At 49.1% G+C, this 15,190-nt stretch overlaps 1 protein-coding gene across 2 annotated transcripts in view; it reads right to left on the reverse strand.

The window, feature by feature from the left end:
• SAMM50 (SAMM50 sorting and assembly machinery component) overlaps positions 1 to 11,171 on the reverse strand; it is a 31,552-nt gene extending 20,381 nt beyond the window's left edge. For both annotated transcript variants that reach the window (XM_033117438.1, XM_033117437.1), the window contains exons 1-5: positions 10,987 to 11,171; positions 6,799 to 6,909; positions 5,551 to 5,652; positions 2,514 to 2,601; positions 240 to 346 (exon numbers count right to left, since the gene is read on the reverse strand). In XM_033117438.1, coding sequence (XP_032973329.1) covers positions 240 to 346; positions 2,514 to 2,601; positions 5,551 to 5,652; positions 6,799 to 6,909; positions 10,987 to 11,007 — 429 coding nt within the window. In that variant the 5' untranslated portion in view covers positions 11,008 to 11,171. The remainder of the gene's footprint in view (positions 1 to 239; positions 347 to 2,513; positions 2,602 to 5,550; positions 5,653 to 6,798; positions 6,910 to 10,986) is intronic.
• Between the last annotated feature and the right edge of the window lie 4,019 nt (positions 11,172 to 15,190).

The raw sequence follows: 15,190 nt of genomic DNA on the forward strand, positions 1-15,190 counted from the left end.
ATATAAGCATTGCCCAAATCAGTCCTAATTCACTACTGATGTTAATACTGTTTTCTAACAATCCAAAACAGTTTGATCGACCCCAGGACGGCGAATGAGAAGCCACGGCTTATCCTACAAAGGAAGATGAAGGTGTGTGCCAGGGTTTTGAGGCTCCCATCCCTTTCTGGGACACAGTCGCGTTTTAAAAGCTCACAGCTGGACGTGGCCCTGCGCGGCAGGCGAGGGCCAAGTCGTACCATGCTGCCCTCGTTGTTCCCGACCATGGTGTTGTAACTGCCCGTCAGTCGCCTCAGCTCAGTTACTTCAAAGGTAACATCCAGCCCGTTAGGAAGCGCGTCATCACCTGCGTGAGTGAAAAACATTCAAGGGTAAGCCAGCCAGGAGAGGGAGTCGGATGTCAGGTCCTACTGTTGAAAAAGACAAGCTGTCTGAAGGCTTAGTTTATTTCGAAATCGCACCCTCTATTTGAAAGTTCCAGAACTGCTACACAAAATCACAATACACCTCTGCACCAAAAAACCCGTGTCTGGCTTCTGCGGTAGAAGATATTAAGAAACAGTGACATTTTGCCACAGGGAGGTACGTCTGGCAGCACCAGTCACTTGGGCACACATTATTTACTGACGGCATTTGTTCTCCTGTGAGGGAGGGCCCTGAAAAGCCTCGGACACGAACATGTGGAATGTGTGTGACAAGAGGGATTCTAGTAGCCCCGAAAGAGAAGCAACACGTGCGATCCACGGGTAAGAGGGGATTATTTTTGTCCCCCCTCAAGCAAGGGGTGCGGTGCCTGCGGGATTAGTGTCTGAACTGCATGCAGCTGCCCCGTGACCTACCCAGGGCTCTGGGGGCGTCTCACAGGAAGGAAGGAGCTCATCCTGCCCCTGGATGGTAAAGAGCTGTCAAGCTTCCAGATACTGACTCCACTGGTCAGGGTGCAGTCTCAGCACCATTTTATTTATTTATTTATTTTATTTAAATTAATAGACCTTATTGTTTAGAGCGGCTTTAGATTTATAGAAAAACTGAGCACAAAGTACAGTCCCCAGGTACCCCTTCCTACCTCCTCACACACATTCCCCCCTTACTAACAACCTGCACTAGCGTGGTGTAACGTTTATTCCAACTGAGGAACCGACAGTGAGACGCTGCCATTAACTCAAGTGCGGTTTGCAGCAGGCTTCACTCTTGGTGCTGCACGTTCTAGGGTTTGACAAGTGGATACGGTCGGGTCCCCACCACTAGGGAATCGTACAGAATGGTCAGACTGCCCCAAACCATTTTCCAAAGGTCCCCAGTAATTCCAGGGTGGAGAAGGCTGCCCGAGGTGGACCAGCTTCCCACGCACACGCCACATTTACAACAGACAGGAGCGCTAAATGCCACCGACAAGACGTGCCGCCATGAAAAGTACTCCAGAGTGCTGGCAAGGCCACGTGTCACTCGTTTGACCTGGGGCAAGTTATTAAGCCTCTCCTAGCTTGTGTTCTTAGCAGAAAATGATTCTTTCTTAAACAATAATAGTGGGGCTTGACCAGGATTTTGTGACGATTCAGCAGGATCAGGACACAAGCCCTTATGCAGAGCGCAGCACCGGTACGACCATCACGACCACAAACGATGGAGTAGAAACAGCCAGCTGTCTCCGTCTCTTCTCCACATTTAGTCCAGCGGTCACCTGGGGCCTTGTTACATATCCACGGATTGCTGGCCCCACCCCAGTTTCTGCTTCGGGTGAACGTGCATTTCTACCAAGTTCCCAGGTGGGAGCCGTGCTGGTGGGCAGAGACCACACTTGGAGAACCACTGCTCTAATCCAAAGTGAATCTGTAAGTCTTAGCTGGGTGGAAATCAGACTTTATTTCCCAACCTCTCCTGCACTAGGTGTGGCCAGGTGAGTGAGTCCTGGCCAGTGGGATGGAGGGGAACGCTACGTGTGACACCTGGGACAGGTGCTTAAAGGGAGGGGTGTGCCCTTCACCCACTTTCCCTCCTTCCTGAAGCTGGAATGAGAAATGTGGGCGCTGGAATGGTATTCAGACACCACAGGAACCACGTGACGCTAGGGGTGATGAAATGACAAAACACCATGGGAAAATCACACCAGCCCAGGTGACCTCAAGGACAGAGCTACACCACCAGCCCCGGATGGTGTCCCACAGCAAACAAGCGAATAAACACAAACAAAACCTGAATTCTGATTCCTGGTGCCCTTCTCTTCCCAAAGCAAACAATGGGATGGAGTCTGCAAGAGCCTATTCGGACACCTGCTGAGCAACCCCGAATAATGCCCGCCTCTTCCAGGCTGCTTCTCAGACCCCTGGCCCCTTACCCAGCCCTGCTCAGCCTGACACACAAATCCCGTTACGCCCCTGGCACCGCTAACAACCAAGCCCTGTCTGCTTGAGAAACCTCCAGGGCTACCTACGCCTGGCCACACAAATGGCTTTTGTGACCCTGGCGGACGCATGGATTGGGACATCGCAGGGACACTACACCACATCGTGTACCTTGACATGTATCGATCAAAACATCCACTTGTCTAAATATTCCCAGCCGAAGCAGTTTTTCACGGGCTTCGTGAGATTTCCGCATTACCTAGGAGACAGAAAGAGAGGATGTGTTCCTCAGAGATACAGAAGCATGGACAGTTGCTGTGCGGCCAGGCTGGCAGTTTACCACCTGGCGCTCGCTGGTCAGTGAGAAGAGAGGGCCACGAAGACCGGGCATATGAAAGAAGGGACAAAGCACTTCAGGGAGAAAAAAAATCCTGTTCAGAAGTGCAGAACCAAGCCCAGGGCAGAAAGCAGACTGCACAGTATAACCCCTTTTGTATAAACAAACAAAAAGAATTAAAATGCACACAACCTGGTGGGTTTTACAGGACGGGAATGGCAACCATGACCTAGTTAATAACGGTTCTGTCTGGTCAAAGGAGCCATCCGTGTGTGCGCGCACGTGTGCCTTTTTAAGTTGTCTGAATTTTCTAACCACTGTTCTGCTTTATTTCCCTTTTCAATGTCAACGGCAGTTGTTGACAATGTCTCTGCTGCCAAGAGTCCTTCCTGCTGGAGGAAAAAGTGCAAGCAGAAGGTAGGGTCGGAAAGGTAGACTGGGAAAGGACGTTGTATAAAAAGCAAAGCTGAGACTTCATCCTGCAGGAAAAAGGGGAGTAGAGTTCTCAGCAAGGGAAACACAGGATGGAATACGTGTAGATGAACAAAGAGGAAGGAGACACCTGGAGACAGCGAGACACAGGGGAGAAGCAGACCTGGGAGCAGGGAAGGAGGCTGGTGGAGCACAGGTCCCGGAGCTGGAGGGGAGGACAGGCTCTAGGCACATTTCATAGGCGGGAGCCCAGGACGGTCACTGATTGGATAGAGGACATGAGAGGAGAGAGGGGGCTGTGAAAACTTTCAGGTCTGGGCTTAGCATTTCTTGGTGCCATTCGAGGAGTCAGAGATAGAGACGCTAGGACAGGCAGGGGGTGTGTGGGAAGAGACGATGAGCTGAGTTCAGTTTTCAGCCACGTAGAGTTGGAAATGTTTGTGGCAACTCCACGCGGAAGTGCTCGGTGGGCAGTTGCACATTCAGGGATAAAGCTCAACCAGAGGCTGGGAAGCCCTCAATACGGAAGCTGCAGCTGAAACCAGGAGTGTGGATGAGACCACCCAGGAGACTGGCCCTCGGGGAAAAGCAACACTTAACGGTGGTCACAGGAAAAAGCAGCTGACAATGAGGCCTAAAAGCAATGTGATGAGAGCTGGGAAGCATCCCGGGAGAGAGTGGGGTTCATGGGAACCAAGGGAGGGGGAAGGTCAAGAAAGAGGGAGGATGTGAAAAATCCCAAAGACCACAACGCAAGAAAATATATTCGACCTCAGTGACAGTTGTCATTTTTTTTAATATGCAAGGAGCTCTTATAAATTAACAAAAGCCCATCAATCCAATGGAGAACAGAGGACACTAACAGGAAATTCACAAAAGAGAAATATGAATGACCAAGAGATACAGAAAAGGTGCTTCATCTCATTCATAATTAAAAAGTGCAAGTTAAAACAGTGAGAGAGTATTTTTCACCTCACAGGTTGACAAGAATTTTTATTCATTTATTTTTTTAAGTGTGTGGGTTTTTTTGAGTGTTTGGGTTTCCTTTTGGCCAGTGTGATAACACTCAATGTTGAAAATCAGACCCTGTCACGTACTGCTGGTCGGGGTGTGGACAGGTGTGAGCTCTGGAAGGCAGTATGGCCGCGTATGCTCAGACTGTAGAGCACATACCCTTCCCAGAAATTCCACTCACAGGGATGGCTCCTGCAGACACACTGACACACATACACAGAAAGTTTTACTGCGGCACTGTTCATCAGAACAAAACACTCAGTTAACTTATATGTTCATCGATTGCAAACTTCCCAATTAGTGATGCGAAGCCCACACACGGAGATACCATGCCGCTGGTGCGTGGTGATGTGAAAAGATCATGAGAATTAATGATGTCCACTCTGAAACGTGTAGACACGTACACCACATGGCTGGAAGGATGCACATGGCTGGAAAACCCCCCAGCCATGGTGACCTCTGGAGGGCGGGCCTGGGCGTGGCATTGAGGGGATCACCTACATTTCGTTCCATACCCTCTACACCATTAGATTGCTTTGTACTGTTTTTCAAACTATTCTTATATAGAGAGAGTGCCAAAAAAATGTATATACACTTTAAGAAAGGAAAACTGTATTAAAATTGTAATACTCAATATATACCAAAACAAAAGATGGATACAAGTCACGTTTGACTTCTGCAATTACCAGAGGTGCTCAAAGTGGTTACCATCAGCGTCCAGACACTTCTGATTACGGAGAACTACTGCTTGAGCAACGTTGACCAAAGTGTCCGCTTGGATACATCTCTTTGGCACCCCCTGTATTACTTTAATCTTTAAAAAACAAAACACCTAGTTATTAAAGTGGGAATGGCCAAACACTGTCAAGCAACTGAGAGGAGCCACTGGGCGTGGCCACGAGGAAGGTGCTGGTGACCCTGCCCCAGCATGTAAATGTCGTCCAAGGTCAGAAGGAACCCCCAGAGGAGAAGAGGTAGATGCAAACCAAGAAAGTGACTGTGGGTAAATGGAGCAAGGGCTCGAGGGGACAGCTGGGGGGGGGTGACCACGGAGTGCCACCTACCAGGTCGGGAGAGCCATGGAGGGTGCGTGCCAAGCAGGGTCCCTGGGGAGGAGTCAGCACCCATCCCCGGCAGCCCCCACTCCAAGGCTGGGACGAGTGTGACGAGCACAGGGATGAACCAGCCCTGGAAAAGAGAACCGGCCCCTTCTCCGGGATAAGGGCGAATGCAAACATACACAAGTGTGTGGGAGGCACGTGGGGCACGGACGGGTTCAGCGTGGGAGGCCAAGGCTCCCTTCAGGGGAGGAGGCGAGGTCCTCAGCGGACAGGCTGGGGAGGGCACTCAGCAGCGTGAGGAAGCAGGAGAGTCACGCATCTTCAGGAGGGAACGGAAAGGCTGCCAAGCGGAGAGAATACTTGCCTCAATAAGGTTTTTAGCCTTAAAAACGTCTCCAATTTCATACATGATGATGTCATCTTTAGTCCTTCCGAGTCCATCAAAATGAACATGCTGGACAACCACCTGAATGTGACAAGAGGACAGCCTGTTACGTATGACACGGGACAAGAGATCAGGCATCCAGCCTAAAAACAAAGGTCTGAAATCAGTATCAAGGGTGTTTTTTCAAGTTTAATGATCCCCATTTCTCAATCCCAGACTTGATTTACTTTTCACACCCTTCCAAATAAATGGTGCCTTGAACCTACCCTTTGCTAGGCCTGTATTTCCTGTGAACAGGGTCTCCGTAGCGAGATGTCCGAGGACTGTGCCAGTGCTAACCCCTGCAGCTCCCGTGTGTCCTTCCCACGTGCTCCCCGATCACTGGCCCCTGGGGGACGCTGACTGTAACCCAGCTTCATAACGAGAGCTTGTGGGGATTCAACACAGCACGATAAGCGCGGACTCAGGGATTCTCCTCACTGGCAAGTGCACTCGTCAGGAGCAGAGCTGCTTCTCCAGCACCGCCGTTTTCATAAAAGCCGCTCAGCACAGTGAGCGCGCTGTCAATGTTTCATTTGTTCACAAAAAATGCACGGGTTACCTGTGAGCCAGGTATTGTTCTAAACACCAAAGGGTGTAACAGAACAAGACATAAATTCCTGCCTCAGGGAGCTTATGTTCTCAAGGCGGGAGAAACAGGCAATGTGTATAGTACAGTAGACAGCACCAAGTGACAGAAAAATAAAGCAGAGATCCTAGGGAGTGTTTGGGAAAGTTATAACTTATCTGCACTGAGAAGATCTTAATTTAAGAATTCATGAAAATGTGCTCACATTTCTTCCTTCAACTGCACTTAATTTCAAAAGCAACAAAGTTTAGGAAAAGTTTCATTCAAGACCCCAGATCATTTTTCTGGGAGCGAGGAAGGAGGAAAAAGAGTATAAATTGAAACATATTTGCTTTTCTTTGAAATACTTTGGAGTTTTTTTTTAGTAACATAAACACAAAATGTGTTTGGTTAAACTTCCCACATAAATAATCACCAAGGAAAAACTCCTTTTCTAAAACCAGAACCTATTTTTCTAAAAGTCAGCAGTTTGTAGCTGGCTACAAACTCTTCTGTGATGAAGGCACCGAGACAGGTGAATTCTTTTACATCCTCCCAGATGTTTACAGAAGTAGCTGTTTCTCCCAGTAACGGCGTCAATCCTTCAACCTCATACTCACATCTTTGTTTTCAAGAATTTCCTGTTTAGCTTCAGGTTCAACTTCAACAAATTCAGCTTCTTCTCCTAATGCTCCAAAATCAGGCCCACTGGCTGGAAGAGGCTCCAAACTCTGAAAGGGAGGGAGGCGCCACAGATAAATGAACTTAGAACATATTAAAAAGCCAAACCCTTTGAGTTCTGTCTTTCGACGGTGCCCCAGAAAACTCAGTACTGTGGTTCCCTCTGCTCAGTGGAGGCAGGGCGGGGGGGGGGGGGCACAAATGCACATGGAAGCTACCGTCACGTACATGTCTTATGCTGGTAGTGAGCTCTTTGGTGTCCTGTGTATTACTAATCAATCAAAACAAAGAGGAAAATTAATTAACCAAAAGGGTGAAGAACGAACCTATGATGACTGTGTCATGAACCGAGGATTGTGGCAAATCCAGTTCTGTAAAGCCCATTTGAAGACAAAAGCAATTTAAAAATAAGATGCCATGAAACCACTTATCAGGGAAAAGAAAAAACATCTGCTTTCTTGTTGTTATAGCAAGTACCTTAATTTTTTAAATCAAAATTGGGTGCATTCTAGGATAACTACACTGACAACCCAAATTACTAAAACATACTTTTCTGGACCCTGATAGATGTGTTTTGGTTCAGAAAGTCTTATTCACACACCAAGAGGAACTGTACATGCTTATAAAATGGGCCAGAAAGCGGTCCCTTTCATCAACCTAAACTGACACCTCAAAAGCATTAAAGCATCTTCTCAATAAGGACGAATAAGGATTCCATAGGCTGTGCCTGGTCGAGTACTCCCAGAGGACATAACAATGTAATAGTATGTATAACAATATACATACAATGTTATACATTATACATTGTATCTATGCTTGCTTACCCACAGGGATTCCCAGACACTCCTGGAAAGGATTCAGGTCTAGTGTAGCACCAGGTAACTATATAAACGTGCAAGTTTGGGGAAAACCGTGCTAACCAGTGTGTGGCTTCTTCCCTACTCCACCAATTCCCTACAAATAAGCACTTTCAAAGCGCACAGAAGTGCCTGATATCTGCAGTATGTAAAGCAATGGGGACTCTGGGCCATGATCACCTTTTCCCTAGAAATCTCAAAAGCCTCTTGTCAGTACCTCCGCCATCCTGTCCCTGGTTCTCTGGAGAGGTAATGACCTGACAGCATCATGTCCTCTTTCCCCTCCCTGCCGTTAAGACTCTGGAGGTCCCCCCAAGCGCCAAAGGTTAACATCCACTCGATTCCTTCACAGGGCACGCAAGGACACCCACTGTAAGGCCCACGTCTGCCACCCATTTCAGTCCCCACCACTGTGCGACTCTCACATCCACGTTCGTGCACACCCTGTTCTCTCTGCCAGGAATAACTTCCCCCCTAAATGGCTTAAAGAGCCACCTTAAATGTCACCTCCTCTGTGAGCCATCCCTGGTATCTTCAGGCAGAATCAGTCCCTCCTTCACAGGGACACCTCTTGATGTTAGAAGTTTATAACCTTTGCAAGTACTCCCTCTTTTCCTTATTTTTATCTGCCCAGGTACGTCAGAAGTACTCAAATATTGGTGGAATAGGTAAGTGAGTGATTTTTCTTTTGCTCTTTTACTAATAAAGAGTTACTGAGTGTCTACTGTATGCTGAGCACTGGGCTAAGGGCAGGGAACGCCGCAGTGACCAAGGCAAGCCACGTCGCCACGTCCCTGCCTCGTAGTGCTTGAAGTGGGATGTTTACATAAGTAACAAAGGGACGATAACGCCGGGCAAAGAATATAGCACTTATTTCATATCATTATCCTTTCAATTTTGTTGCGTAACATTTTAAAAACGGAATCACTACTATATTTCTCAAATATATTAACAAATTAAAATAGCAACATTTCCCTGCACCATTTCATGAATATGCTTTCTATATTTAAGTTTACACAGTGCACATAAGTATATTAAATTTGTGCAAATTACGTCTGCAGAGTATAGTATACACTGTGGTTAGGAATATATGCATATATCATTCTATTCCGTCTGAATGCTTAGCAAATATGCTTTGTCCAGGCACAAAGTTTACATTCCATTATGCTAAAAAAATTCCATTATGATGCCTAAAATTTCAAAGCATGAAACAAGATTCACTAAAGACCTGCCAGGCCCATCTGTATTCTTTAATCTGAAATTCAGGCTTTAAGTTTAAGAGAAGATGTCTTTATGCTTTTACAGGTACAGCGAAGCTTGACGTCCTAAATTAACTGTCTTACCAATACTCATTCATTCACCAAAGATTAAGAACCTACTCTGTGACAAGTGCTTATAAGATCCTCACCCTCGTAGAATTTACATGCCAGCATCTGGGAGATCGGGCATGGGATGAGTATTTGGTGAAATGCATGAAAACATCTGGATCCAGCCTCTCACCTTTAAGCAGATCAGTCTACTGGCCAGTCAACAAGTTCTATTGAACACCACGTGCCAAGCGCTATGCGAGGCAGTGAACCGAAGGGCCAGAACATGAAATAAATTTAGTGAGTCTGAACAGGATCCTTAAAGCGATAGAGACTAGAATCTAACAGAAAATATTTTTTAAAACAGCAGATGTTAATGGCAAATATTGTTTCACAAAATTTGTGTTTCACATACGCATGAGGGAACTAGACAGCAAACGTAAAACGTTTTCTTACTGTGAGTCTTGACCAAAAAGTTCACATAACACTGCCTAGCGGAACAGAAAGGTCAAATTAAATTAAGTTTTTTTTGGTCAGTACATTAATCAAAGGAGCAGCGATTTTAGCATCAAAGGAGCTCAATAAAAGCAGACTTTTTTTTTTTCTGTATCCCTAGCACCTACGATAGCACCCGGCGCATGGTACCCATTGGTAAATATCACTTGAATAAATGATTGAATGCTTACTTTGTTCAAGATGCTACAAGAGATGCAAGCCAAGTAAAATGCAGCTCCTACTGTAACATCTAGAAACTTAGAATCTAAAAGGATAAGACAAAAATGCAAACAGAGCTTAAACAGGGCACCAGAGGACCAATGTCCAGAAAGCTAGTGGCACATCCAAATGAGGGAAGAAAAGGAGGAGGTTTATTAAGGAAGTGACCTGAACTGAAGTCTAAAAGATGGGAACATTTTGATAGCTAATGATGGGGATGCAGGTGGGTGATGGAAGTGGGAGCGGTGAGCACCAGTACAGCCCAAAGAGTGTCAGAAGAGCAACGGTGTTTCCCGTGAATGAAAGCTCTGTGCAGGGGAGTTAAGTCCTATTCCGGATGCCAGGCTGAGAAGCCTGTGTTAAATTCGTTAGGCAGGTAATGGGAAAGTATTGGAAACTGAGCAGGGCAAGTGAACAGAATCCACCTTCTAGTAGGAAAGTGGTGTTGAGGGCTGGGACTCAGGAGATCTGAGTTTTGGAACATTCTGAGGCTCTAACAGGCTGACCTTGGACAAATATTCATTCTCTGGCCTCAGTTATGACCATAACGCAGAGCACTTTGGCAAGCAGTTCGTTGGCGCCAAGTCCCAACCAAGTAAGTACTTATTAAGCACAAGTGCACTGTGTCTTCTAATTCTCCCAACAGCCTGGTGAGTAGGTACCACTACCGCCTCCACTGTAAAAGCAGGAACTAAAGCATACGGAGGTTCCTAACGTCTTTGACGGTAAAAAGTAGAAAGGTGGACTCCTAGCTGGGTCTGGGTTGCAAGACTTCTAAGTGACTCCAGCAGCGGCTTGAGCGGGACAGACTGGAGAGGGTGGCCGGCGCGGAGAGAGGACGCCCGGAAAGGCTGAGGGTAGAGAAGTCAAGTCATGGAAAAGAAAACGTATTACTCTGCTCCAGGACAGCACGGAAAGGTCGCTAGTCCTTTCCGGGCCACTGCCTCGCGGAGTGACCTTGGGCGAGTCACGACCCTCCTCTGAGTAAGGGTTTCCTGCTCGGAGGTTTGCGGGACACGCGGACAGCAACTCTGCGGCCTGGCTTTGCGGCCTGGTTCGCCTGCACCAGGCTCGCGGGCCAGCGCCGGGGCGCTGCAGGCGGATCGACCCGCCCGGTTCCACGCCGGCCTCCGGGCCCCGCCTCCCTCGGAGCCCCCTCGCCAGGTGACCCCCGGGCGCAGCCGCCAGAGCGTCTCCCCGCGGCGCCCGCCCAGAGGTCACACAGCCCGCGGCTCGCGGGGCCTCTTACCCGGGCATGCACCGTCCCCATGGCTCCCTCTCCGACCGCCGCCTAGCAGAACTTCGCAGGCCCGACAAAGTCTCGGTCGGCGAGGGCAGAGGGCGGGTCCGCGGTGGCGGAGCTGCCGGTCAGTGCATCACCCACAAGCACCCGGACGCAGCGCACTGGGGGCGTCCATGATGCCCCGCCTCGGCCCCGCCCCCTTGCTCATTGTGCTTTCGCTCATTGGTCCTTTCGGAGCCTGTAACCCGGATGTTCACGCGGACGCCGGGAAACCCTGCGCAAGCGCAGAGCGTCCAATGACGCCTGCGAAGCTACTGGCACTTAGTGCTTGTGTCTGCGTGCGGCTCTGCTAACAGCAGGTGTCCGGAGTTGACCCTGGGAGAGACCAGACCGGTTGGTGGGTGCGCCACAACTTCACCCAGGTCGCTCCCTTAACCCTCCTGGCATCCCGGCCCGGTGGATGCTGTGCTTGTCCCCACGCTCCTGCGAAGCGCCGCGGCTCCCCACACCCGGCAGCCTCCCCCAGCGCCTGGAGCTGCCCAAATCCGATTGTCGCCCTGCCTCCTTCCTGCTGGCCGCACGGATCCTTGCAAGTCACTGAAACCCCTTAGGGCTCAGTCTCTTCATTGGCAAAGTGAAGGTGTTTGTCGTATCTACTCCATTGGGTTGGATTAATAGGGCTCATGCATGAGAGACGGAATGTAAAAACGCGTGACAATGCAGGGCGCTCAGTGAGCAGTGGATAAGTCGCCATTATTCATTCAGCTGCTACCAGTAAATATTAGTGAGGGGCATCCAGAGGTTCGGGTGCAGCCATTCACATTGGAGAACAAGACAGCCATGGGACTTCAGTTGGGTGGCGGAAACAGCTTCCACGTCCCCCGCCAAGACCCCAACATACACTGTAATAAATAATAGTTACACATTGTGATCAGTGCAATGAATGAGAGAAATGAGCCAGAGAGGAGAAGCCACCGGATTGTCAGTATCAGGTCAACTCATGTTTCCATTCCCTGCCGGTAACAGTATCATTTCGCTTTTCCTCTGAGCCGCTCCCAAGGACCCTGACACCTTTTCCACTTAAATAGCAGCACCCTAAAACAAATGAACAAAACAGACACAGACCACAGATACAGAGAACAATCCGATGTTGCCAAAGGGGAGGAGGGCGGGCAGATGGGTGAAAAAAATATTTTGGGGGTGGGGGAGGAAACAAAAGAAAGGCTGATGCCCTTTGGGATCCACCCTTTGGGATTCTGATTTAATTGATCTGGGATCCGTTTTTGGTGGTGGGAGGGGGCACGGGGAGTTTAAACAGTTCCCCAGGTGCTTCCGCTCTACAGTTAAGGGGGAGGGGGAAGCAGCACCCTAAGCCTCCAGGACCCCTGGGGTAAATATTCAAAGTCCACATACACCTTCTTGCCTGGAAAGAGGCAGAAGTTGGCACCTGCCAGTCTCCTTACAAGTTGACCTATCCATCTGCCCAGCTCCACGCTCAGCCCAGGGCCCAGTCTGTTTGGTTCACTCCCCAATCCCAGAGGCTAGCACAGAGCCTGGTGTGAAGCAGGGACTCCGGGAATATTTGCTGAATTATTGCTCTCCCAGCCTGGGCTGATGCTACCCGGCCACAAAGACAGACCTGAGAGCTGGGAGGGGACCTAGGAGGGAGGACAGGAGGTGTTGGTAATCGTCCCACTGCCTGCACACCAGGCCCTCCAAGATGCCACCAGGCCATCTGTCTTACTCAGTGCTGTATCCCTAGTGCTTAGTGTACAACTGATGCCATTATTGTTACATTGGCAGAAAATTGAAGGTGACGCATTCTTCCCTCACCCCCGCCCTGTGCTTTTGCTCATATTGTTCCTTCTGCCTAGGATGGAGAGCCCATCAGGCTCAGCACACACCTGGCCACACTGCCCAAGAGTTAGTCACATCCCCACCCCAGCCCCACCGTCACTAAGTGTCCCCACACCCCTGCAGTGTTTCTCCTGGTGTGTCCCGGAGATCACACCAGAGACCCTCTGGAGTGATCAGGAAAAATGCACATTCCTGGGCCTCAGTCCCGACCTGCTGAATCAGAATGTCTGGAAAGGAGAAACTGCAAATCGGAATTTTAAAGAAGCAAGCCAGGTAATTCTTTTTGCCCACTATGTTTAACTGGGAACATTCTTTGTTTCCATGTCTTTCTTCACCACTGACTCAAAAGTCTTTGCAAATGTGGGTCTGCTAACCTGCGTATGCAGTCCCTGGTCAGACATCTCGGAGAGGAAGACGAGGAGACATCAGCAGGAGTTACGGGGCAAGGACCCACGGTAGGCAGGGAAGCCTCCCAGGAAAGGAGAAAGGTGTGTGTGTGTGTGGGGGGGGGTGCGCCAGGCCTGGTGGAGAGGCTCTGGCCTGGGCACAGGTTCAAGAGGCAGAGGAGAGAGCATGTCCTGTGTTGGAATTAGCGGTGTGACCCCAGGCAGGTCACAACCTCCCTAACTGTCAAGTTTTCTCCACTGTCAAATAACGGGATGGGATTGCTAAGGACTGCCAGCTCTAGGAGAGATTTTAAAAATCGGTTTACATTCCTCACGAGGAAGTGAGAGGGCCTGGACTCTGGCAGGTTTTTAAGCCCCTTTTGGATCTCCACTTGCCAGGGGATCACAAACATCAGATTAGCCTCCAGTGAGTGGGTACGAGAGCGGCTTTATGGACAAACCGCTGAGGTTCAGTCACAATTCTGCCAACCACGTCTAAGCTGTGTGGCCCTCAGAGGCACATACCTCCTGGGTCAGTTTCCTCCTTTGTAAAGTGGGGGCCGTAACACTATCCACTTCACAGGATTACTGTAGGGGTTCAAGAGTTAATAGATGTAAAGCTGTGCCCAGCCCAGAGAGGGCACCCAACCAGTACTGGCGGCCCCTGTAGTTGTGTGCCAGGCACGGTGCTAAGTGCTTTTCATAAAATGGTCTTATTTAAGTGGCCTTTTACAGAGGATGAAACTGCGGCTCAGAGGCTCGGTGACTTACCCCACATACAGGTGAGATCCAAACACAGGAGAGTCCTACGTGGCCTCACGCCCTGAGCCATCTCTGGGTGACGCTCACAGGAGCCAGGGACTGGGGAGAGTGCAGGGCTAAAGTACATGATGGCTCAGAAGTCCCCCAGCCACGGCTTCCCCTGGCAATTTAAAAAGAAAGGGGAGGGGCATACACAACACGCCGCAGCCAGCAGGTGTCCTCGTGAAGAGAAGCTCAAAACACAGCCCCACCCGGTTGTTAACTAGCAGGAGCCCCGTGCCCTGAGCTCAGTGCCCTCAAGTCCAACTTCTGGGACCCAGGAAACCTGCCCCTGGCCACCAAAATGAGGCTTTCGGGGTCTTGCTGACCCCTGGCTCAGACTTAACAGGCTGTTCTGGGTGTGAAAACTTTGACATAGATTACCAAAGATAGTCTGGGAGACTGAGCACAGTTTAAGCACAAATCATACAAACTGGATGGACACTTAACTTGTAATTGATTCTGCCAGTTCCCTGATTCTCAGTTTCCCCATGTGTAGTAAAATGAGGACAACAGCAATTCCTAAGGCATAAAGATGTAGGAGGATTTAATGAGATAAAACACGAGGCCTGCACACCCTACACACTAAATAAACTAGATTTTCTTCCTGCATTTCCTCCCTCCTCATTCTCGAGTAAGCCTCTTTGCAAAGATATGAGGTGTGATCAAAACATACAGTGAATGTTTAAATTTTAAAAATTATTACCGTAAAAGACACATTGCCATTAATCCCCCTCAAAATACTCCCTCTCGCTTCGAACACACTTATCCCATCGTTCTGGCCACTTTCTGAAGCAGCTCTGGAAGTCCTCTTTCGTGAGTGTCTTTAGTTGCGCTGTCATGGCTGCCTCCATGTCCTGAATTGATTCAAAACATTTACCTTTCATGGTCATTTTGACTTTGGGGAAGAGCCAGAAGTTGCACGGTGCCAGATCCGGTGAATGAGGTGGATGAGGACACACGGTAATGCTTTTATTTGACAGAAATTGTCTTATACCAGAAGTGGTGTGTGACACGGAGCGTTGTCATGATGGAGGATGAAAGCATTTGCCCATCTCATGTTAATGTGTTGTTGGTGATCCATGATTGACGGCACACTTTAAAACACACCTTCTCTCAACCATAGCTCACACCCGACTGACTGCACCAAACAAGTGGAAACTTGT

The sequence above is a fragment of the Rhinolophus ferrumequinum genome, chromosome 10 (assembly GCF_004115265.2).
Source record: "Rhinolophus ferrumequinum isolate MPI-CBG mRhiFer1 chromosome 10, mRhiFer1_v1.p, whole genome shotgun sequence".
Lineage (NCBI taxonomy): Eukaryota > Metazoa > Chordata > Mammalia > Chiroptera > Rhinolophidae > Rhinolophus > Rhinolophus ferrumequinum.